Genomic DNA, 24732 nt, shown 5'->3' with positions numbered 1-24732 from the left:
CTACTTCCCCTTCAACACCCAGTTCAGAAGTCTGCCTCTGTTAGGGAAATTAAATGAACAGTCTTGTTTAGGCTTCAGAGACAAACCAGAGCAGACCTCAGATCTTGCTTCTAACCTGCCTGGATACTGCCCTGACTGGGAGTGACTGTGAGTGATGGGCCTGCTGTGAGTGCAAGACTTGCAGCACCATAGGTAAGATGGGGAAGGAATATTGAGATTGTTGAGCCCCGGGGTAGGGGCAGGGTTCCTGGCCAACCTAGCCCCAGACTTAACTACATTCCAATACACAACAGAACAAACAGCATTGAGATGAAACCAGAGCTGCAATTTGCTCACAGACTGATGATAATATCAGTTTGAATCCATCCTAGGATTATAAGTGGGAACCCCACACTGCAATCTTTGAAGTCTCACCCAGGGAGCAGACGTGCTGCCTGGGACCTTTTCCCAACTGGGACTCCAGGTGTGCTGTGACATGGGAATTCCCAGCACTGTTTAAGTCTGGATGTTGGTCAAAACCCAATTTGGTGATGTATTCTCTGCTCTTTTAATGTTAGTGTATTGAAAGTAAGCTAGATAATTCTTTAATAAATACTGGTATTATTTATGTATATAACAAGTAGCTTATCTTGTTAACAAATCCTTTGAACCTGAGATGAAAGTGAAAACTTTCAGCAAAACAGCCTCCTCCAGGGAGGTCTCCTCCACTCCCCAGAGTCCTTTCCATGAAGGCTGAGCCTCTCCACTTCAGCCCCTGGGAAATGTGATCAGGTGTCCCCAGGCCCTATGCTGGGCAGTGAGGTCTGAGAGCCCTCCAGGGACTGCTTGGCTGTTCACTCATTTTGGGCTTCCCTGGTGACTCAGTCAGTAAAGAATCTGCCTGCAATGCAGAGCTGCGTTTTATTCCTGAGTTGGGAAGATCCTCTGGAGAAGGAAATGGCAACCTGTTCCAGTATTCTTACCTGGAGAATCCCATGGACAGAGGAGCCTGACGGGTTATAGTCCATGGGGTGGCAAAGTGTTGGGTACAACGGAGCAACTAACACAATAATGTCCTTGGACGGTGTTTTTGCATACCCCACCGACCTGGCACAGAGCAGGTGCTCATAAAAGTGATCTGAATTGAACTGGGTACCAGGTCCAACCCCCAGCGGCCCTGCTGGACAGAGGGAAAGAAGGGGTCTGCCAAGCAGAGCCCGGCACCGTAGCCCCACCACCCACCCTTTGGCCCCCGAGGGGTGGGGGCCCACCTGACCGCGAGGATGCGCACAGGCTGGGACCGTTGCACCCTCTGCCTCGGGGCTGCCTGTGGCTGCAGGACCCTCGCTCCGGGGGTCGGGCCGCGGCTGTGCTGGCCATTGTGCAGGAGGGGCGCCGTCTCCGAGGCTGCGCACAGGCTCTCCAGGGATGCGTCCATGTCATTCACCAGTGCCTCCAGGTCCACGTCGTCCTCTGTGCATTGAGAGGGAAAGACAAGCGTCAGGAGCAGTGAGCGGCTACGGCCAGGCGGGTGTCTTAGTGACCGGGTTCCAAAACTCACGACACTAAAATATGAGGAGCAGACGGAGGATGGTAACTGAAATAAGCACAGGTTTCTGTGAAGACCCATATGTGTTACGTGTATTACTTGTTGATCCTCCAGAAGCAACCCCGTAATGATAGCCCACCTGCACTTCCTGTCTGCACAGAAGACCCTCTCAGGGCATCTGCTCAGCTCACATGTCCCTTGGGGTCGGGGAGCCCCACACAGCCTGGACCCTCTGCCCCAACCCCAGCTGGTGGATCCCAGGTGCACACGGAGCCCTAACAAGGCCAATCAGGACTTCTCCCTTCCCCGAAATTCCAGACAAGAAGCGGAGAGATGGGAGCGGGGGGCATCCGACCCTGACCACAGGCTCGCCTTGCGAGGCCACCAGCAGGCTCGCACCCGAGGCGGACGGGCTCCGAGGGTGGCTGCCGGTGAAACCCGTGCCTGCAGGGCTCTGGGCGCCTGAGAACAAGAGGAAACCTGTCCTTGTACAAGAAGGCCTGAGGCTGATGAAGAGAGAGGACCACAGAAAATGCCAGAAGGAGATGAGCACGAGGGACTCCGACAGGTGATGCTGTGCGTCAGTGAGGCTGACACTGCTCCACCAGCATTTTAGATGACAGTGACATGTGAATTTGAGGGCTCTGGGTAAAGCAGACAGCCCCTCATCATGTGAGTGGAGATAAGACCGAGGACCCCCACAGAAATGGACACAGCTTCCACAGGTGTGCATGCCAATTCCTCAGTCATCGTGCTCAGTCGCTCAGTCATATCCAACTCTGTGACCCCATGGACTGCAGCCCATCAGGCTCCTTTGTCCATGGGGTTTTATAGGCGAGAATACTGGAGTGGGTTGCCATTCCCTCCTCCAGGGGATCTCCCCTACTCAGGGACTGAATGTGCGTCTCTTAAGTCTCCTGCATGCAGGCGGGTTCTTTACCACTAGCTCCACCAGGAAGCCCAGCTCCCCACAATGAGCACCCAAATGCAGCAGAGCCACATCCCGATTGCTCAGTTCCCACAGACCTGTCACTTTTTAACAATGCGGCCAACACAGCTGGGGCTGCCTCTAATGCAGCAGGTCACACGTCACTCGATTCACAGTCCATCTGCTCCCAACAACCCGGGGGACACCCAGGAACAAACCAGAGCTTAGGGCCTTGGACAGTCAGGCCTCACCACACCGAGGCAGCCTGCCCCGGCCCTGCCCTGCCCATGATGGCTCAGGGCCAGGTCTTGGTCTCAGGTCTCCATCTCTCATGCCTGCATCTCTGACTTGCGCTCACAGGGGTACCTGGCCTGCAGGTGGGCATGAGGCGTCCGTGGGTTATTATCCGCTCTGTAACAGAGCCTGGAGCAGGGTAAACACTCAATCCATGCTATTTATTTGCTCTATGTCATTTACTCCTCACAAAACAATAGGGCAGTGACTATTAATCTGGTTTAACAGCCGAGGAGTTTGGTCCAGGGTGGGGTGGGGGAGATGGTGGGGCTGAGTGGGCAAGTAACTTGCCCCAGATCACACCAGGAGGGAACCTGAAAACAAGTTTGCAACTGTCAAGATGACCTCAGCAGGTGCACACCTGATCAATGAATTCACAGATCTTTTCAGAACACTGATCTCCCCTGCCTCTCTGCTCCCTCCTTCATTCAGCCTCGCTGTCTCACTGGGCAGGAGGGCACAAGGAGACAGAAACAAACCAAGGGAACAATAAAAGCGCTTCTAGAAGGCGTGGAAGCCACAGGGCACGGGGTTGGTGGTGGGGTGGCACAGGCTGGAGGAGGCTGAGTTGGGGGATGGAGGGCAGGCACGGGGAGACCCAGGCAGAGGTGGGAAGGCCGCAGAACAGCCTCCTTTACTCTGCAGGCAGTGGTGCCCAGAAGAGGGGTCTGGGGAGGGCCTGGACCAGACAAGACACTACAGGCAGCAGACAGGACCCCAAGGAGGACAGACAGACACACAGATAGAAGGAAAGATGGGCAGGAGGCTGCTGAAAGAGCTGTGATGAGCGTGCAGTCCTGCTGGAGCCAAGGACAGTGGTCCAGGCAGGGTGAATGGAGCAGCACTGGGGGAGAAGGAGGGTGCTTGGAGGGAGTGCATTGTCCAATATCAATCCCAGAGCCAGATATTAAAGAGACAATATGCTGAAACAATAATTAATAATAACCATGAAATAAAAATTAACCCATCACAAGGGAGAACGTGGGAGTCAGCAGGCAGGGCTTCTGCACAGATCTTGGGGGTCAGGAAGCTGGTGCAGGTGGGGAAGGACCCGGACAAATCAGAAAAACGCCTGCAGGGGACCCTGCATGGCCAGTGGGCTTAGGTCCTCATGCGTAAACTAGGAAGCAGCATTTGGCAACTGGACAATGGCTGCCTAAACAGAGCCACCTCTATCAGCAGACCTCTGCTGCTGTTTCCGGAGCCCTTGGCTGGCTAGGCATCTGATAAGTCAAAGTGTACGTTGTACTGGAGTTCTCAGATTGGAACTTCTGTAAAGTTCTAGAATGTGTCCATCATGGAGGCCACTCATCTTTACTGACATGCAACTGATCTATAATTGCTGCTCATCTCAAACTGTAAAACATTAAGTCCACGTGCCACCCTCACCTTATTAATAACTCAGGATTTCCATCTTAACGAACCATTTCAGAATCAATAGGATGAAATGCCAAGTCCACTGGAATTACAGAAACAGCCTTTGCTGTGGGCAGTGGCCTTTGCCACGGAAGGGAGGCCCTGGCGTGGATGGGCAGCATGGGAGCACAACGGGGATCGGACGGCATTTCATTACGAGCGGGGTAGCCTACTTGATTAGCATGGGGAGGAAATCCACCAGAACACAAAGGCCACTGTTTTCCTGGCTTTCATGTTGCTTTAGAAATCAAACAGGAATAGTGTTCTCACTCTCTGACAGATGTCTGCCAAGAAAATTAAAGGCCTTATCCCCTTAAGTAGATGTTCCTTCAAGTTATCTTCCTTACATGTTTCTGAAACGACTTAGTGATTGAAAAACAATGTATTTCTGAAACCCCCTGGCTGTGCCCACCAAGGGAAGTCCTCCGAGGGTCCTGTCCTTTCCTCTCTGCTCCTTCCCCCACCAGCCAGGTCCTTCCTGGGCACCCCTCCGTGCAGTCAGGGCACTGTGCTCTCAGGAACACACAGTGATTCTGACATCAAAGTAAATATAAAGGTAAAATGGTAAACACAAAGGTAAAAGGTGTATGTGCAATGCACGCCCTTCAAGTGCTTTATCTCTCCTCTGAGGTTGGTTATTGATAAAATTGATTTCTACTTTAATAGAATACATTCAACTGTGGATCTATTAGACCCAGGCCAATCATTTAACAATATACTTAGTTGGTTACAATTTTCATGAATAGACCCTACACTGGCATATTTCAAACTTGCCTATTTTCTACAGCCCAGATGAATGGATAAAGAACACATGGTACATATAGTCAATGGAATATTACTCAGTCATAAAAAGGAATAAAATTGGGTCATCTGTAGTGATGTGGATGAACTCAGCGTCTGTCATACAGAGTGAAATAGTCAGAAAGAGAAAAACAAGTATTGTTTCTTTAACACACATACATGGAATCTAGAAAAAAGGGTACTGATGAACCTATCTGCAGGGCAGGAACAGAGATGTAGATGTGGAGAATGGACTTGTGGACACAGTGGGGGAAGCAGAGGGTGGGACGAATTGAGGGAGTAGCACTGACATATACTCACTAACTACCATGTGTAAAATAGATAGTGCGAAGATGCTGTATCGCACATGGAGCTTGGTCTGATGCTCTGTGATAAATTAGAGGGATGAGATGGGAGGGGGGAGGGAGGTTCAAGAAGGAGCAGATATATGTGAGCCTATGGTTGATTCACTTCATTGTACAGCAGAAATGAACACAACATTGTTTAAAGCAACTATAGTAAAAAAGTCTAATAAAATATCCTAATCTTAGGACAGACTTCAAAATTCTCTCCAGGGTCACTTATGAATAGCATTTTGTCTGGTTAGATAATAAAGTCACTTTGGGTTGTCTGATTTTACTTAAACTTTGTCCAACTTTAATAAAGACCAACAATTAAATCTTCCAAACAAGGGTTTTAAAGGATTGATTCTAAAGAGGACACTTGGCCATATGCCATGGTACTTTTAAAAAAATAACTACACTGAGATTTTTCCGGATTGACATTCAGTCCTTTTGAACGTTTCATGACCCAGTCCCTTGTGAAGGGACATGGCCCATGTCTCCTACACGTGTTGCCGCCTGCAGGCATCCCCGGGGGTCAGCACTCAGCCATATGAGGAAGCCTTCCTACAGGTCAGGCAAGTGGCAGAATCAAACACCAGGGCATCAACACAGTAGACACTTCTGTAAAGGACTGTTATCGGTGCTAACTTGAGGCCAAAATACCTTCTGTGAGCCAGGACCTCTGAAAGAAATCCCGCAAGGGGGAGGAAAAACCATTTTATACGTGAAATTTCACTCCATGCAGATCTTTGAGGGTATATTTACTGGACAGATGTAGGTCATACAATACGGTTTAAATCAAGTTATTAATAGTTACTTTCCTTCCTTAAATAGCCCAGTCCTTAGCTGGGCACTGACTTTTGTTCCAAATGTCTGAGTTGATCACCTGATTGTAAACTCATAGATATATCTGGTCTCAGTGTCATTAGCAAACGGAGGCGCAATGAGGTCTAAAATGAGTACAAATTCAGTGAACCAAATTCATGTTCGGACTAATAAATTATTCCAGGGGATGTCTTCCAGACACCAAGCCAGGAAGAGGCCAGGATGCAGGCAGAGGGGAGAGTGAGTCACGTGAGGACCTGACTGGTATTCCTCAACCTCCTCCTGGCTGCCCCCACCAGCTTCACTGCCCCCTGCTTGGTTCACAGCACCCTCTGGTGGCTTCTTTAATTAGATAGTTAACATGACACTGGATCCACTTAACAAAACCATTTTGGCACCTTAAAGAAATGCTGTTTGCACTTTGAGTACAAGATGCATCCTTCCAGCCCTTTCTTCATGGACCCATTGAAGCATCCGCCCACAGGCAGCAATCCCTCCCCATTTTCATCTGTAAGACGTGCTCTGCAGTAACGGAGAGCTGGTGGGTGGGGCACCCACTTCTTACGAGGCCAAAACCCCAGAGGGTGACAGAGCCTTAAATAAGAGGAGATTTGTCCGTGAGAAGGAAAACATGGATGGCACTTGGAGGCTGCGATAAGAGAACATATATATATAGGTCTTCCTCCCTGGTTCCCGGTTCCTGGAATGCAGCTCCTAAAATCCCTGTTATTTCTTAAGTGATAAGAGTAAGGGGAGGAGCATCTTTTCTTATATCTGGTCTTCTGTTGTTGTTGCTCCTGAAATAGCTTCCAAGCTACTACTAAATGTTAAACAAGTGTTTTTTGTTAATCATAACAAGCCCCTTTCACCTAGACCTGAGTTTATGTGAATGAGCTAACTTCTGGCAAGCCCCCAGCCACCTTATGGAGACTGGTTGTCAGATGAACCAGCTGTGTGATTAGAGAGCTGGGACTTTCAGCGCCACCCACGTCCTCCAGGGAGGGGAGAAGGGATAGCGGTTACAAAAATAGCCAAGGATTTCACTGATCATGCCTGTGTGGTGAGCCTCTATGAAAACCTTAAAGGACTGGACCCTGAGAAGCTTCCAGGTTGGGTTGCAGGTGGGGTGCTGAGAGGGTGACCCGGAGAGCAGGGAGCTCCACCCCCTCCCAGGTATCTTGCCTTCGCATCTCTTCCCCTGGCCATTCCTGAGCTGTACCCTTGATAACTAACTAGTGAGGACACTGTCTTCCCGACAGTGGGCTGCTCCAGTAAATCGGGTGGGAGATTCACTTGGAGTAATTCTGAGAACAAAATACTCAGCAAGAGAAGTAAAGGATAATTCTCTTGACAGCACTGTACCTGAAAATTCCCCAGGACATGTGCAAAGGCCAAAGTTCTAACCCATTTCTACCTGGACAAGAACTAAAGGTGTGGCCTGCAAAAGCACTTTCAACTTAAACCATGTTCCCCAGGAGTTACTTCTGTTGACCTCTAAGCAATTAAAATCTTGTACAAATATAACTCAACACGCTGCTGAAATACCTTTTTTTCACACCAGTTCATCTTCAATTCTCATGTAATTCCAGTCACATGTATTTAATTTTTAATATGTAGAGTTGATTGGACACAAGTAAGCAGAATAAGAAAATCTAGTATTTCACCATTAAAGCTGTCTAGAGCATTGTTTTCTGTTCTGATCATGATATTTAAAGGTATTCAGCAAATATAAAAGCAAATCACCTAACCACAACTCCAAACAAAAATACAAGTGGAACTCCCAAATCCTATCACTTAAAAAACAAAACAGTGTTTCATTTCAGTGGTTAGTATGGACAGGCAGGAAATAAAAACCCTTTTAGTCTGTCCCACATACACATGGAAATAAATATAAACACAGCATTGGAGTGATCTACAACTCCTGATGTTCTCCGTGTTAACAAGAGAAACATTTTCACAACATCTGGGACAAAATAGCTTTTTTCCTCTCTACCCTTGCAGACAACAGTAATTGCCAAATTCAATGTGTATTAACTGACAAATACAGGTCAACAAATTGATTAACAAACTGTAAGAACTTGCATGGTATTTTTTTCATTAGGATCAGACATATTCTAAAAAGTGCTGCCTGCACTTCTGGGGTAGTTGTGGTGCTCAGAAGGCCATGTGGTTGGAACCATCACCCAGAGCATCGTCAGGGTCAGCTGGTGACATGAAACTGGACACACACACACACACACACACACCCTGGGACCAATCCAGTTAGACAGAGTGACCATGGTAACACCCCTTCCACATGAAACTGGACACACACACACACACACACACACACACACACACACACACACACACACACACACCCTGGGACCAATCCAGTTAGACAGAGTGACCATGGTAACACCCCTTCCACATGAAACTGGACACACACACACACACACACACACACACACACACACACACACACACACACACACACACACACACACACACACACACACACACACACACACACACACACACACACCCTGGGACCAATCCAGTTAGACAGAGTGACCATGGTAACACCCCTTCCAATCTGCTGATGCTGGGGAATCTGTATTGATAGCTGGGAGTCGTTCCTTTTCCTAAGCCAGATGCAGGACTGTGTGCTCAGGAAGGATGCACCATATTTAGCTGTGTGCCTGGTTCCTTGAGAGCTCTGGCACTTTCTTCTGTTACTAGGAACTGCATCCAGAACCCTCCCTATAGCACTCCACAGCAAGTGAGAGAGCCAGCATCTACCAGGCAACTCTGTCAATAATGCAAACTACGCAGACCAGTGATCCCCTGCTTTCATGCAATCTGTAACCAGCTTTCCTCAAAGCCATGTTTAGGTCTACATATTCCATCTAAGGGCTTCCCTGGTAACTCAGCTGGTAAAAAAAATCCGCCTGCAATGTAGGAGATCCCGGTTCGATCCCTGGGTCAGGAAGATCCCCTGGAGAAGGGAAAGGCTACCCACTCCAGTGTTCTTGGGCTTCCCTCATAGCTCATATGGTAAAGAATCTGCCTGCAATGCGGGAGACCTGGGTTCAGAAGATCCCCTGGAGAAGGGAATGGTTACTCCAATACTCTTGTCTGGAGAATTCCATGGACAGAGGAGCCTGGCAGACTACAGTCCACGGTGTTGCAAAGAATCAGACACAACTGAGCGACTTCCACCTTCACATTCCATCTAAGGGGCTTCCCAGGTGGCGACAGGGTAAAGAGCCTGCCTGCCAATTCAGGAGACAAACGAGATGCAGGTTCAATTCCTGGGTCAGGAAAATCTCCTGGAGGAGGGTATGGCAACACAATTCAGTATTCTTGCCTGGAGAATTCCACGGATAGGGGAACCTGGTGGGCTACAGTGCATAGGGTCACAAAGAGTCAGCCACGACTGAAGCGACTTAGCACACACGCATGCATTCCGTCTAAAGAAGCACCACCCCTTAGGATTGCTTAAGTGTCTACAGTGGTGACTCAGATTCAGTACCATCAAGAAATGATGAGTTTCCCCAATGGCACAGCAGGTAAAGAATCTGCCTGCAATGCAGGAGGATGCAGGCTGGATCCCTGGGTTGGGAAGATCCCCTAGAGGAGGAAATGGCAACCTACTTCAGTATTCTTTCCTGGAGAATCCCATGGACAGAGGAGCCTGGTGGGCTACAGTCCACAGTATTGCAAAGAATTGGATATGGCTGAGCACGCACAGTAACACAGACACAGATGAGAAAGTCTATGGGCGCTGCTCATGGGTTAGTGACTGTTGGGAGCAGAGGCAGAAGGATGAAGGGAACTAGCCAGTCCTGAGAGCCTTGGGCTCCTCCACCCCAGAGGCCACTGCATTTGCAGGGACCCTGGGCTCCATCTCTGCCTGGGGCTACACGTTCAGGCTCTCTTTGCTCTGACCCCAGGGGAGATGTTGTACAAGACCGCAGCTGCACAAATCCCTCCATCTTCAGTCCAGTTCAGTTCAGTCGCTCAGTCGTGTCTGATTCTTTGCGACCCCATAAATCGCAGCACACCAGGCCTCCCTGTGCATCACCAACTCCTGGAGTTTACTCAAACTCATGTCCATTGAGTCGGTGATGCCATCCAACCATCTCATCCTCTGTCGTCCCCTTCTCCTCCCGCCTTCAATCTTTCCCAGCATCAGGGTCGTCTCGAATGAGTCAGTTATTTGCATGAGGTGGCCAAAGTATTGGAGTTTCAGCTTCAACGTCAGTCTTTCCAATGAATATTCAGGACTGATTTCCTTTAGGATGGACTGGTTGGATCTCCTTTCAGTCCAAGGGACTCTTCAAGAGTCTTCTCCAACACCACAGTTCAAAAGCATCAATTCTTTGGCGCTCAGCTTTCTTCACAGTCCAACTCTCACATCCATACATGACTACTGGAAAAACCATAGCCTTGACTAGATGGACCTTTGTTGGCAAAGTAATGTCTCTGCTTTTTAATATGCTGTCTAGGTTGGTCAAAACTTTTCTCTCAAGGAGTAAGCGTCTTTTAATGTCATGGCTGCAGTCACCATCTGCAGTGATTCTGGAGCCCAAAATCATAAAGTCTGTCTGTTTCTCCATCTATTTGCCATGAAGTGATGGGACCAGATGCCTCCATCTTAGGCTCCCTAAATGCACGAGGGCTAACCATGGATGGAGAAAAATCAGAATTCTAGGGATGAGTGGCTAAAATCATACCCCCCTCAGGGAAGGTGAGGATTCCAGCAATCCCAGAAACCCGAAATCCAGAACTCCTATGCCATCAGCAGCATCCCAGGTGTACTGGGTCCCCACCATGCTGGCACACAGCCTACAGCAGCACCCCGGTGTACTGGGTCCCCTCCCCGCCGGCGCACAGCCTACAGCAGCACCCGGGTGTACTGGGTCCCCTCCACGCCAGCACACAGCCTACAGCAGCACCTCAGTGTACTAGGTCCCCTCCCCGCCTGCACATAGCCTACAGCAGCACCTGGGTGTACTGGGTCCCCTCCCCACCAGTGCACAGCCTACAGCAGCACCCAGGTGTACTGGGTCCCCTCCCCGCCAGCACACAGCCTACAGCAGCACCTGGGTGTACTGGGTCCCCTCCCCACCAGCACATAGCCTACAGCAGCACCAGGAGTACTGGGTCCCCTCCCCACTGGTGCATAGCCTACAGCAGCACCCGGGTGTACTGGGTCCCCTCCCCGCCAGCGCACAGCCTACAGCAGCACCTGGGTGTACTGGGTCCCCTCCCCACCAGCACATGGCCTACAGCAGCACCAGGAGTACTGGGTCCCCTCCCCACCGGTGCATAGCCTACAGCAGCACCCGGGTGTACTGGATCCCCTCCCCGCTGGCGCACAGCCTACAGCAGCACCCAGGGGTACTGGGTCCTCTCCTTGCTGGCACACAGCCCACCCTTGAGGATTACAGCCCCATCTGGGCATGGGACAGTCAAGTTAATGAAGTTCCTGCAACATCTGACAGCAGACCTCGGACACGTGTCACGTGGGTTCCTGTTTGCTCCGTGAACCTGTTTCCCAGCATGCTGCACCCCCCTTCCCAGCACAGCGGGGTGAGCGCCCCGGGAAAGCCTCCTGCATCGCCTCTTCCTCCCACCCCGATAGAGGGCAGTGCCATCCTGAGTTAGCGAATTTGCACTGGCCACGTGCCCTTACATCTCACATCGCTGGCTTGTTTAATCCTCAAAACACTAGGTATAATATCAGCTCTTTAGCAGTGAGGCAAATAATCTGGTGCTCAGGGGAGTGAAGGTCCCCTGGCTGCAGGAGACAAAGCCCACAGCAGAACTCCGATCTCGTATCTCAAAAACATCAAAGTGCTTATTCCAATTACACAGCAGCCACTCTGTGATGCTCCTGGAAGGCCAGGTCCTGGGAACTCAGCCCAGGCGAACCCCACAAGCAGGGTTCTTAGTTGAGAGCTTGGCACCTGAGCACGGCTCCTCTGCCCACCTGGTAAGTCTCAGCAAGCATCACTTTTTCCCAAAATTCAGGACTTTGAGAACTTCCTCTAAAACATGGACTAATGCTCTAGCGGTATTTCTTTGGTGTAAATGGGAAAAGCGGAAACCCGATGAGAACAACAGCAAATGAAATTAAGCCAGGGACCTGCAAACTCGGATAAACCAGGTCATGATAGCAGCTGCTACAAAACAAGTGCAGACACAAAGTAGTATATACATTAATTTTTGATGATGTACAAAAGCAAAAGCGGGAACTGTCCCTTTGTTAGGATGACACTGAGCCTACGTGGGATCATTGCTTTTTCATTAGTGTCACAAATCCTTTTCCACACTTGACCAAAGGAGACGGATGGCAGACACGCTGTCTGTCTCCCACCTTCCTGAGGGGACATGAGTGGAGTAAGCCCCATGTTGGTCCCAGAGCCCAAGGGAGATGTTAGCAAAGCTTTAGACCAAAATGGACAGAGTCTGGTGACCCACTCCAACAGATATGGCCCTGGTCCCCACACCTGGGCCTCACTGGATGCGGGCAGAGCAGCAGGCTGGTCCTAGTCAGCCTGTCAGTTTGGACATTTCTGGGGAGAACTGCCAGCCGTTCCCAGAGCCCCTGGATTCTCTATGTCCTATGTGTCCCTTCCCAACACCTCAGCCCCATGAGGAGCCAGCCCTGGACAGGGGGGGAAGAATCCCGGGGTGAGGTGACTATACTAGGCGTCACACGAGGGTGACTACAGCTGAAGGAAACACTGCCCCCTGCCCCAGTCAGGCTGGCGAGGTGTTGTTGGGACTCCTCCTGGATCCATCAGTTGGGTCTCAGTACAACACCGACTCACCCGGGGCCAGAAACTCCACCAGCTGGCACTTCCTGATGCAAAATTAAACGCACGCAATGGTACCACGTTGGGCAGTGGTTTTAAAGCAGCTTGGGTCATTGTCCTCTTTTATAACTCATTTTCTTCTCCAGTTGAAAATTTTCTACATGAACAAGGCTTACTTTAAATCAGAAATGGGTATTTACACTTGAAAATATATCTGACTCTGAGGCTGGGTGGCCAAAGAAACTGGAATTAGAGCTCAATATAGAAAATGGTTTTAGTTTGTTTGCAACTATCATTGTCTCAGTCTAATCAACAAGGGAGTCAGGGCAGGGAGGGGATACTTCCTCGGTGCTCCCGTAGTTAAGACTTTGCCTTTCAATGAAGGGGATGTGGGTTCGATCCCTGGTCAAGAGGTGAAGATCCCACATGCCTCATGGCCAAAAAATCAAAACATAAAACAGAAGCAATATTGCAACAAATTCAAAAAAGACTGAAAATGGTCCACAGCAAAAAAAATCTTAAAAAGGAGAGGATGAGAAACACAAATCAGGTATACCTCAGTGCTCATCTTGCAATGAAAAATCTGGGTCTATTAATATTCAATTAAGAAGCTTCAATAATTAGATCAAAGAATTTAGACAGAACCTGTTTTTTCTTCTATGAGCCATTTTTAAAAAGTAAAAGCAGGTACACACCTCCCTAAAAATGGAAAGTGAGACTTCACAGATATTCATACGTCCGTGTTCAGAGCAACACAATGCACAAGAGCCGAGGGTGAGAAAGTCCTCAAGTCCATCGATGAGCAGATAAACCAAACGCATGTGGCTGAGCCACATGACAAGACCGTGCTTATTACTAAAGCAGAAGGAAAGTGACACCCGCTACAACGTGGGCGAACCCTGGGGGCATCACACTGAGTGAGACAAGCCAGTGAGCACGAAGGGACAAATGATCGTGATCGAACCTGTAGGAGGAAACTCACACAGTCCAATTCATAGAGATAAGAGGCAGAATGGCAGGTGCCAGTGACTGAGCTGGGGGCGGGGAATAGTAGCAATTATTTACTGGGGGTAGAATTCTGGTTCTGTAAGTGACAAGAGTGCTGGGCATGGACAGTGGTGATAGATGCACTGGGTGAATTTACTGAAAATTACTGAGCTGCATATTGAAAAATGGATAAGATGGTGATTTTATGTTAGGCATGTTTTAACACAAAAAAATATAATAATAATAATATAAATATAAAAATAATAGTAAAAGCATTTTTTAAAATTGGAATGTTTAATATTCTCAAATGGTGCTGGTTTAGTCGCTAAGTCGTGTTCAACTCTTGCAACCCCATGGACTGTAGACCGTGGGACCTCTGTCCATGGGATTTTCCAGGTAATAATACTGGAGCAGGTTGCCATTTCCTTCTCCAGGGGATCTTCTGGACCCAGGAATCAAACCTGGGTCTCCTGCATTGCAGGCGGATTCTTTACCGACTGAACTACAATATGGTCACTTAAGGTCTTTTTCTGGCTAACCTACTTGGGCGCCTTTAAGAAGTTCTCGACCCTAAACCTGCCTGCATGGAACCAATGACATGTACTTGGATCTCATAGGCAAGGCACTGTGGATTGCATCCCGCAACACACAGCCAGGGGACACCCTGCGGGCCCAAAGCCTCCAGCCCCGCCCCTGGCGGACAGATGCTCCCTGGCCTCCACTCTGCACACCTGAGGTCCTCACTTCGCCCCAGCAGAAAGCCACTCCCCTACTGCTCCCTGTCTGCCCGCGTGTGACTTCCTCCACCAGCAGAAAGAAACGGCCATCACAGGGGTGGGCGATGGAGGCCCGTGCAGGTGGCTCAGGGTGACCAGCGGGGCCAGGAGTTTAGTGTGGAGAAGAGGCCAGGGTCCATCTCAGAAGAGAAATATTTCATCTAAGAGATGGAGGACCCAGCCAGGAGGTAAAATAAGATTTGGGATGTGCCCAGGCCGTGGAGGCTGAGGGCCATGTGGGGGCCCCTGGAGCTGGCTTCTTGGGTGACTGGTCAGGGAGACTGGCTCATGAAGGTTCATTCATTTCCTAAGTTACATGAAACTTGAATTCCTCTTTCCAATTAACACTAAGCTTCAGTACATATGTGTACACTTCTCCAGTAATGCCGTGGACTGCGACGGGTACGTATTCAACTGTATCTGTGCACATCCTCCAATAGGTTGTTGGTGTTATGAGAGGCTCATGCAGAGCCCAGCCATCAACAGAGGCTGAACAGACAGTCATACAGAAACACAGCCAGTCTGCATCCTTCCACACAGCCAGGCCTCACCCGTCTCACTGGAGCAGCTGGAAGGGGCCTGGATGCTGACTGCAGTGACTCTCAGGGAGAAGGCCAGGCTGTGTCTCACCATCAGGTGTGTTACACCCAGAAGGCTGCGACACGCAGAGGGCAAGATGTGTCACAGTCCCCGGGGCACATAAAAAGTCAAATATAGACATCCTGGCAGCCGGACACATCGGCTCTACCACCAGAGCAGACAAGCAAAAGAGTGATGAGTGATTAATCATTCTAGACTCTGATTCCCATGAGATGCACTCGTTCAATCTGTGTCTTAGAGAACTGCAGAATGAGTGTATCCAAAATATAAATCAAGAAAACAAGGAAAGCTACTCATTCCACTCAGTGTTCCCATTCACTGACATTCAAGGGCTTGCCTCTGATCTTCCCTGAAAAGAGTATAAGTTTCCTTTCTTTCTTGAATTTTTATCCTGCTACACTGCTGCCAGGAAAGGCCTGGACATCACATAAGCTTCTTTCAGGTCTTTTAAGACTGTTTGGGCTCTGCACCAAAAAGTTAACCTGCCAAGCAAGGAGCAAGGCCTGGAGCTACAAACTGCAGAAAAAAAATACAGATTCCACTGTGCAATCTCTATTTTTCCTAAGAGGACAACTGAGGGGTGGGGGGTGGGGAGAAGAGAAACATAAAAAATATTACACAAATGATTAATTGTATCTTTCTCAAGCCTGCCTTAATGATTCGTTTCTTCTGAGCCTTTTGGTTTTGATTCCCAATTCTTCTATTACATCATAAATCAGGCAGAAGCCTGGGTGCAAGAAATGATGCAATAACTTGTCATTCTGCAAGGTTCCCATTCTCCATTAATCCTAAAAATATTAATCCAAGAACACTGGAATTGAACACGGAAAATCCAGGTCCCAGTCCAAAAGTCTGTCACTCACTGGCATTGTACTCACAAACTGGGCAAAGTTTTAAAGATAAATTAGACACCTGGAGATCCTGATCCCACTCAACATTAACTCTCTATGATTCTGAGAATTCATCTCCATAAATGCAAATTTCCTTCAGGTTGTAACCCATGTTTCTCTTCATTCAACAAACATTTTCTGAGCACCCACTGTATCTCTGACACTGCTCCAGCAACTGGAAATACAAACATTAACAAAACAGACAAGAATTCTGCCACCTGAACATAACATAGTCCTAGGCAATACACTCTGGAAAAGAATGATGGTGCAAAATACAAAGTTGCAAGGGAAGAGATGAAACTTCTTTCACTGCCACTGGAAAAATAGTTTCCTCTGTGAAGAAGCTAAAACGAGCTCTGGGGTAGGGGACGAGGGGATTCTGGGCTCCTCACGGAGGGGATGACCTCAATCCCAACAGAGCATCTTACAAGAGGGGTGAGGGACACAGGGGCAGCTGACGTGGCATGGAGGACAGTCTGAGTCCTCGGACGGAAACAGCCTTGGTAGAGTCACTGAACTACCTAAACCAGAGAAGGATCCCAGAGGCCAGATGCTCTCCCAGGACTGCTGTGCTCACTACTTGGCAGAAAGAATTTTACAATGAAATCCCAGTTATGTAACACAAGACAGTGAAGTAGAGGGCATTTGGCTTCACAAAGAGGCCAATTTCTCGGGGATGGGGAAAGTCCTTTCAGGAGAACGTACTGGGCGATTCCAAGAAGGGCACATCTCCCAGAACTGCAATGCCCAGGAGAGAGGAGCTGCCTCCCAGGAGGTAATGGAAACGGGGCTTAAGTGGAAAGATGGGACATTCAGGATGGGGAACATGGGGCTATGGAGATCCGCCCCTCTGGATTCTGTCTGATGAGCACACCCCCTAGGAGGCTTGCTTGTGAGAACAGGGACTCGCCGCGATTCATTCTGAATCCAAATCTCTGGAGTGGGATCAGGGGAACAAACAGACTTCCTAAGTGAGGGCTTATGAGTCTTGTGGTAAGAAAAACAACAGCACATGTATAAGCGGCACCTTCTGAAAAACATCCCAGGAGAAGGAAAACTCATGACGGTCTGTTTGGGAATTTGGGCTCAATGGATATGAATTCTGGAGATGCAATCCCAGAGAGAGGCTGCGTGTACTGGACCCATGAGAGAGGGTTTTGAGTTTTACTTTCTGCACACATACCATTGCACTTATTAATGACGACGACACACAACAGCTAGCGTGCTTTGACCACCTACAAAGCCCCAGGTTTTATGCCAGGCACAGCTCATAGCTCAAGCAATTTCCAATCTTTCTAGCAAAACAGCCAAATAGGCATATTTAATATTTCAGAAGAAGAAGCTGAGGTGCAGGGTCACTCAGCTCCCAAGATGGAGTTAGTGTTAGTTACTCAGTTGTGTCTGACTCTTCTGTGACCCCATGGACTGTAGCCTGGCAGGCTCCTCTGTCTGTTCATAGGTTTAATCAGGCAAGAATACTAGAGTAGGTTGCCCGTCCCTTCTCCAGGGGATCTTCCCGACTCAGGGATCGAACCTAGATCTCCCACACTGCAGGCTGATTCTTTACTGTCTGAGCCACCATGGATGGACAGGGAGGTTAAACCCAGCTTCAAGGGTGGACAGACCACTTCTCTGGTACACTGTAATTTTAACTTTCTTCAGCTGTTTTCCCATTAAACTTTAGTTTTAGCTTTATTTCCTGGTTTATTTCTTAGTGACATCATTCTTTATCATTAACCTTGAGTTTATAAAGGCTGGACCTGCATGTTTTTTCTCCTTGGGCTCCTACCTAACTTCACAGCTGGCACAAAGGAGGTGGTCAGAGAATGACAGCTGAGTAGAAAGCGGAGTTACCGAGTCTCCATAAATCCCGCTATAGGACTTTACAGACTGTCAGACAGGTAGAGTTCCCAAACTCTCTGGGGTTTGCTGAGTCCCCAGTCCCTTCATTCCTTGGAAAAAGGCTTACCAGACAGGTCACACCCCGGCCACCAGGTGAATAAAAGGCAGAGGCTCTAATTCCATTAGGGATAGAGGGCTGTATGAGGCCTGGGGATGTCTTGCAGGAAGCATCAGCTGTCAGTCCAGGCCTCTGCCTGTCCATGTGAGCCTCCCTGACCACATCAAGCCGGCCTGGCCATCCACAAAGTCACAGGAACCGTAGAAGGATGCGATTCTGTCTCAATTCAGTATGTGCAGCCGCTGCCACGTGCCTCTGGTGGGCACCTCCCTCTTGGCGTGCATGTTCTTCCTGGCACAGATGCACTGCCCTGGGCAGAAGGCTCGCTTCCCATCACTGCCTTTTTGCTCCAGCACCATGTAAGCCAAGTATGGGTCCTTGGGTACCAGGAGGCTCCAGGTACCAGGAGCCTCATGATGTACGATCAATCTCCCCTTAAACCACTGCTTTTAGTTCCAAGCTCTGCCTGCAGATCACAGTGGAACACGAGCAGCTGGCATTTGGTGGGATGCTGGGTGCTGCCTTGGGCAGGATTCCATTTACAGATGGAAAGTGGAAAAAAGGGAAGGCTTTATAGGTCCTCAACTCACTGGTCCCGGCTCCAAGTTCCCACGTGGCAAAGCCTAATTCAGTGTTTTCAGTTCAGTTCAGTCACTCAGGCGTGCCTGACTCCTTGCGACCCTATGGACTGCAGCACGCCAGGCCTCCCTGTCCATCACCAACTACTGGAGTTTACTCAAACTCATGTCCATTGAGTTGGTGATGCCATCCAACCATTTCATCCTCTGTTGGCCCCTTCTCCTCCCGCCTTCAATCTTTTCCAGCATCAGGGTCTTTTCAAATGAGTCAGTTCTTCACATCAGGTGGCCAAAGTATTGGAGTTTCAGCTTCAACATCAGTCCTTCCAATGAATATTCAGGACTGATTTCCTTTAGGATGGACTGGCTGGATCTCCTTGCAGTCCAAGGGACTCTCAAGAGTCTTCTCCAACCCCACAGTTCAAAACCATCAATTCTTCGGCACTCAGCTTTCTTTATGGTCCAACTCTTATATCCATACATGACTACTGGAAAAACCATAGCTTTGACTAGATGGACCTTTGTTGGCAAAGTAATGTCTCTGCTTTTTAATATGCTGTCTAGGTTGGTCATAGCTTTCCTTCCAAGGAGTAAGCGTCTTTTAATTTCATGGGGAAATTAAAAGACAGTCACCATCTGCAGTGATTTTGGAGCCCCCAAAAATAAATTCAGTGTTTTATTTAATAACTATTCTCTGTCTCTGGGCTTCCCTGATAGCTCAGTTGGTAACGAATCCACCAGCAATGCAAGAGACCCCAGTTCAACTCCTGGGTTGGGAAGATCCACTGGAAAAGGGATAGGCTACCCACTCCAGTATTCTTGAGCTTCTCTTGTAGCTCAGCTGGTAAAGAATCCACCTGCAATGCAGGAGACCTGGGTTCAATCCTGGGGTTGGGAAGACCCCCTGGAGAAGAGAAAGAATTGATGCTTTTGAACTGTGGTGTTGGAGAGGACTCTTGAGAGTCTCTTGGACTGCAAGGAGATCCAACCAGTCAGTCCTAAAGAAAATCAACTCTGAATATTCCTTGGAAGGACTGATCTGAAGCTCCAATAACCTTGGACATCTGATGCGAAGAGCCAACTCATTAGAAAAGACCCTGATGCTAGGAAAGATTGAGGGCAGGAGGAGAAGGGGGTGACAGAGGATGAAATGATTGGATGGCATCACTGACTCAATGGACATGAGTTTGAGCAAGCTCTGGGAGATAGTGAAGGACAGGGAAGCATGGTGTGTTGCAGTCCATGGCATCGCAGGGAGTCGGACACAACTGAGCGACTGAACAACAACAAATTCTTGTCTGCTGTGACCAACACACTGCACAGAGGTCAGCAGAGTGATTTTCAGAAAGAGTACGGGGAGTGACTACAGGAGATGTACTGTGGCATCTCAGGTCACCCCTGTACTACAACCCCGAGCTATGTCACCCATATCACAGGTTTAGACAGCCAAGGCTCAGAGAGGTTAAAACACACACACAACATCACACAGTTATTAGCCAAGTCTTGATTCTTACTTCAGTTTGGCTAAAGAACCAACAGTCTCTTAGTTTTCCCCAAAGATTAAAAACAAAAACAAAAGATCCCCGATCTCAAGGAACCTAGAAATAAATAAGAAACACACATACGTATTTGGCATGTCATAAAACAAAGTGTGATAAATTTGGGAAAGTAAAAAGCCATAGGAAAAAACCCCAGAGGAAGTAGCTTATTTAAGAGGCAGGTGTCCTGGAAGGGGGTCACGGTGTCTGAGTCAGGACTGAAGGAAGCAGTAGGGTGTCAGCATGGAGAATCACTGCCAGTGTTACCAGTGGGGTGGGGTGAGGGTGCCCAGACTAAGGGAGAGGCCAGAGTGGAATGTCTGTGCAGCTGGCGCCCAGGGGACAGGCGTGCAGGTACAGTGTGAGCAGAAGCCAGAAGGGAGAGGGAGGTCTCACTAGGCAGGTCCTGAATATTGCAGCAGCAGCAGCTGGCCATTCATTCTGTAGCCGCACCAGGACCCAAAGGGCTAGAGAGAAGCCCAGCGCCCACACAGCAGAGCCAGATGGACGATCAGGGAGAAAATACGCAGAAAACGGTTTCTTACACAAATGCTCCTGACGCTTCATCAGCGGCACCACGAGAAGGGAGGGCCTTTGCTAACTGGTCTTTGTCGCTGCACACCTGGAATCAACAGAACTCCCCATATGGAAGATACACGTGGGGATGCAGCATCTTTCTGGAGCCCACAGGTGCCTTCAGAAATCCTTTAAACCAGTATCTACAAAGTCCAACTATGGACAAGGCACTTCAGCTGAACCTTTGAAATCAGTAAGACATGCTTCCTGCCCTTAAGATATGCATCGTCTCAGGAGAAAGGGGGAAACTATGATACACAAAGTAACACTTAGTAGGTGGCTTTTCTGTACAGGTGTGTGTTATGTTTCCCCTCCATTATCTCAAAATGTAAAGGGGGAGAGACTTGTCATTGATTCCAGTTTCACTGCCGTGTGACTTCTCTGTCATTTCTGGATGAGTGCTGACCTCGGTTTCCCCCTCAGTGGCTTTGATGACTAGATGACAAAATGGGGCATGCACAGGACTCCAACTTATCATTATCATCATCACTATTATTAATTTTCACAATAATTGTGCAAGATGGGTATATGCAAACGAATAATCTATACTGCAAGGTGGTTACTAACTTGCCCACTGTCACAGGACAAGATAAACCAAGAGGCAGAGTAACCACCTCACGCCTGGCTGCGCCCAGCATCTGGGGACATCAGGATGGTTCCCTGAAGGGGAACATCCAAAACAAGATGATCTTTACGGATCTATATCACCATCTCTAGTAAATGACAGTCTTTTTTAATTTTGGTCTTTTCTACTCAGTAAACAAGACTACTCCATGAAATATTGGGGTTTCTGAAATGGCCCCTCTCTACACCTTTCCTCTGCACTTACACTGCCCCTAGAAAAAAGCACCCCACCAAATACAACTGTGCACATTAAAACTGCACCCTAATAACAGGACTTCCGGTCTAAAGAAAACCCAGAGAAGTAACCAAAGCAGAAAAGAGCTGTGATGGGGTGGCGGGACCACTGGAAGCCAGAGTCCAGAAGGCATTCCTTGATTCAGGGAGATGAAAGCTGGATTCTGGAGTCTCCTTCTGAGTCAGGGAACTGATTCTGTTTTTGAGGTTCGAGGGTCCAGGGATCGTGGGTGATGTTTTGATCACCTCTCGGGAGGCTTGGCCGTGTGCACACATGGTCCCATCTCCAAAGAGAACGCGGGCACAGGGCACGTGCAGGTGGATTTCAAACCTCTCTGCTCCTCAGGGCATTTCCGCTCATCTTCCAGGTGGAGCAGGACATGGCTGGACCACTCAGCTTTAGTGCTGAGCAAGGATTCTTGCTCAGACATAACTGTTTAAAATGAGAAAAGGCCAAACTTCCAAAATGCACAGTTTTCTGAAACCTCACATCTCAAAAATATTGTCAAGAAAAAGCTAAACATAGAATTCCCATAGTATTAAGAAATTCCACTCCTAAGTATGTACCCAGAGGAATTGAGAGAGCAGAGACTAAAACAGCTATTTGCATACCCATGTTCCTCGCAGCATTACTCACAGCAGCCAAAAGATGGAGGCCAACCGGGGCAGGCTGACAGATGAAATGATAAACGCATATAGTTTACAGACAACAAAATATGATTCAGCTAGAAGAACGAAATTCTCATACATGCTACAACCAAGATGGACCCTGAAAACGTTATACTAAGTAAAACAAGCCAGACATAAAAGGACAAATGAGTCCACTCACATGAAGTACCCAGAAAAGGCAAACACAGAATAATAGAGAAGTTACCAGGAGCTGAGGGGATTCTCATTTAACGGGTACAGAGTTTCTACTCGGGATGATACAGAATTTTTCAAATAGACTGTGGTGAAAATTGCGCAACACTATGAATGTAATGAATGCCATTAAAACGTACACTTAAAAATGGTTAAAATGGTAAATGTTATGTTATGGATATTTTAACCTAATAAAAACATATTTTTAAAATACTGTCTAGATAGTAATTCCAGCTATTGCAAAACCACACACTGTCCAAGGAAGAGCATCCCTTCTGTAGCCTGCTGCTCGGAAACATCTGAAGCATGTTAAGCAACCCTCACACAAAAATAAGCTGCTTATGTTAGGAATGAGCTAACAGAAACCAGGGCGTAAATCTTCTTTGCCAGAGGGAAGGAACAGGTCAAGGAAAGTCACAGCAAATCTTTTACTCTAAACATCAAGTCCCTTGCAAACACATCACAGACACCTGAGGCCCAGAGTCAGAGCATCTGGATGCCTGAGGATTAAGGAAGCACCAAAGAAGAGCACTGTCTCTGTCAAGTGCTGTCCTGTGCCCTGAAGCATCTTGTTAAGAAGAACTTCTGGAGCAGCAGTACTAAGGGAAGGAGGGAAGGCTAAGGGATGCAGGAGCGGGTGCCCCACAGGGCAGGCTGCAGAACCACCCCATCTGGGAGGGCCCCCACTTCTGTGCTGCACTGCGTGATGGCTGCAAACCCCGGCCCTCCCCCTATACACACACACACAGACACGGCACACGGACACAGACATTCAGGGCTGCTGGGCGCGAGACGAACGCTGAGCATGTGGCACCTGGATGCACTTGAGAGAGAGAAAGAAAGGAAGCGTTAGTCGCTCAGCTGTGTGCCACTTTCTGCGATACCATGGACTGTAGCCCGCCAGGCTCCTCTGTCCATGGGATTCTTCAGGCAAGAATAATGGAGTGGGTCGCCGTTTACTTCTCCAGGGGATCTTCCCAACTAGGGATTGAACCTGGGCCTCCTGCATTGCAGGCAGATTCTTTACCTTCTAAGCCACCAGGGAAGCCGTACTCTACTCCACATCACAGACCTGGAGAACAGGCTCCCTCCAGCTCTGCCAAGCCAGCCTCCAGGTTTCCATGTGAAATGAGAATCCAGCATCAGATACACAGCATGAGGGCCTTTTCTGCAAACTGCTCTTGCTTTTTGCCAGTTTTTCTATTTGACTGTTTCTCTCACATATAGGACTTTTCTTTATTTCTTTCTTTTTTACAGTAACCATGTGGTCCACTTAAGAAGCAAATGGCAAACCATTCCAGTTTTCTTGCTGTGAGAACTTTGTGAGAAGTATGAAAGGCAAAAAGATAAGACACAGAAAGTTGACCCCCCAGGTTGGAAGGTGTACAATATGCTACTAGGGAAGAGTGGAGGGCAATTACTAATAGCTCCAGAAAGAATGAAGTGGCTGGGCCAAAGCAGAAACGACACTCAGATGTGGATGTGTCTGGTGGTGAAAGTAAAGTCCAGTGCTGTGAAGAACAGTATTGCATAGGAACCTGGAATGTAAGGTCCATGAATCAAGGTAAACTGGACGTGGTCAAGCAGGAGATGGCAAAGAGTAAACATTGTCATGAACTAAAATGGAAGAGAATGGGCAAATTTAATTCAGATGGCCATCATATCTACTTCTGTGGGCAAGAATCACTTAGAAGAAATGGAGCATCCCTCATAGTCGACAAAAGAGTCCAAATGCAATACTTCAGTGCAACCTAAAAAACGACAGAATGAGCTCAGTTCATTTCCAAAGCAAACCATTCAACATCACAGTAATTCAAGTCTATGCCCTAACCACAATGACAAAGAAGCTGAAGTTGAATGATTCTATGAAGACCTGTAAGACCTTCTAGAGCTAACACCAAAAAAAGATGTCCTTTTCATCATAGGACATCTTAGTTCTCAGAAAACTAAGATCATGGCATCCAGCCCCATCACTTAATGGCAAATAGATGGGGAACAGTGGAAACAGTGGCAGACTTTGTTTTCTGGGGCTCCAAAATCACTGCAGATGGTGACTGCAGCCATGAAATTAAAAGATGCTTACTCCTTGGAAGGAAAGTTATGACGAACCTAGACAGCATATTAAAAAGCAGAGACATTACTTTGCCAACAAAGTCCGTCTAGTCAAGGCTATGTTTTTTCCAGTGG

General features: G+C 48.3%; 1 protein-coding gene across 29 annotated transcripts in view; it reads right to left on the bottom strand.

Annotated features, from left to right (window-relative positions):
• GRB10 (growth factor receptor bound protein 10) overlaps positions 1 to 24732 on the bottom strand; it is a 218313-nt gene that overhangs the window by 66265 nt on the left and 127316 nt on the right. For all 29 annotated transcript variants that reach the window (XM_081534568.1, XM_081534573.1, XM_081534560.1 and 26 more), the window contains one exon: positions 1251 to 1452. In XM_081534568.1, the coding sequence (XP_081390694.1) occupies positions 1251 to 1452 (202 nt within the window). The remainder of the gene's footprint in view (positions 1 to 1250; positions 1453 to 24732) is intronic.

This window comes from Giraffa tippelskirchi, chromosome 10 (assembly GCF_054371585.1).
Source record: "Giraffa tippelskirchi isolate mGirTip1 chromosome 10, T2T-mGirTip1v1.2.pri, whole genome shotgun sequence".
Classification (NCBI taxonomy): domain Eukaryota; kingdom Metazoa; phylum Chordata; class Mammalia; order Artiodactyla; family Giraffidae; genus Giraffa; species Giraffa tippelskirchi.
Note: the sequence above shows the minus strand (reverse complement) of the source record. Positions and strands in the feature narration are given on the sequence as shown.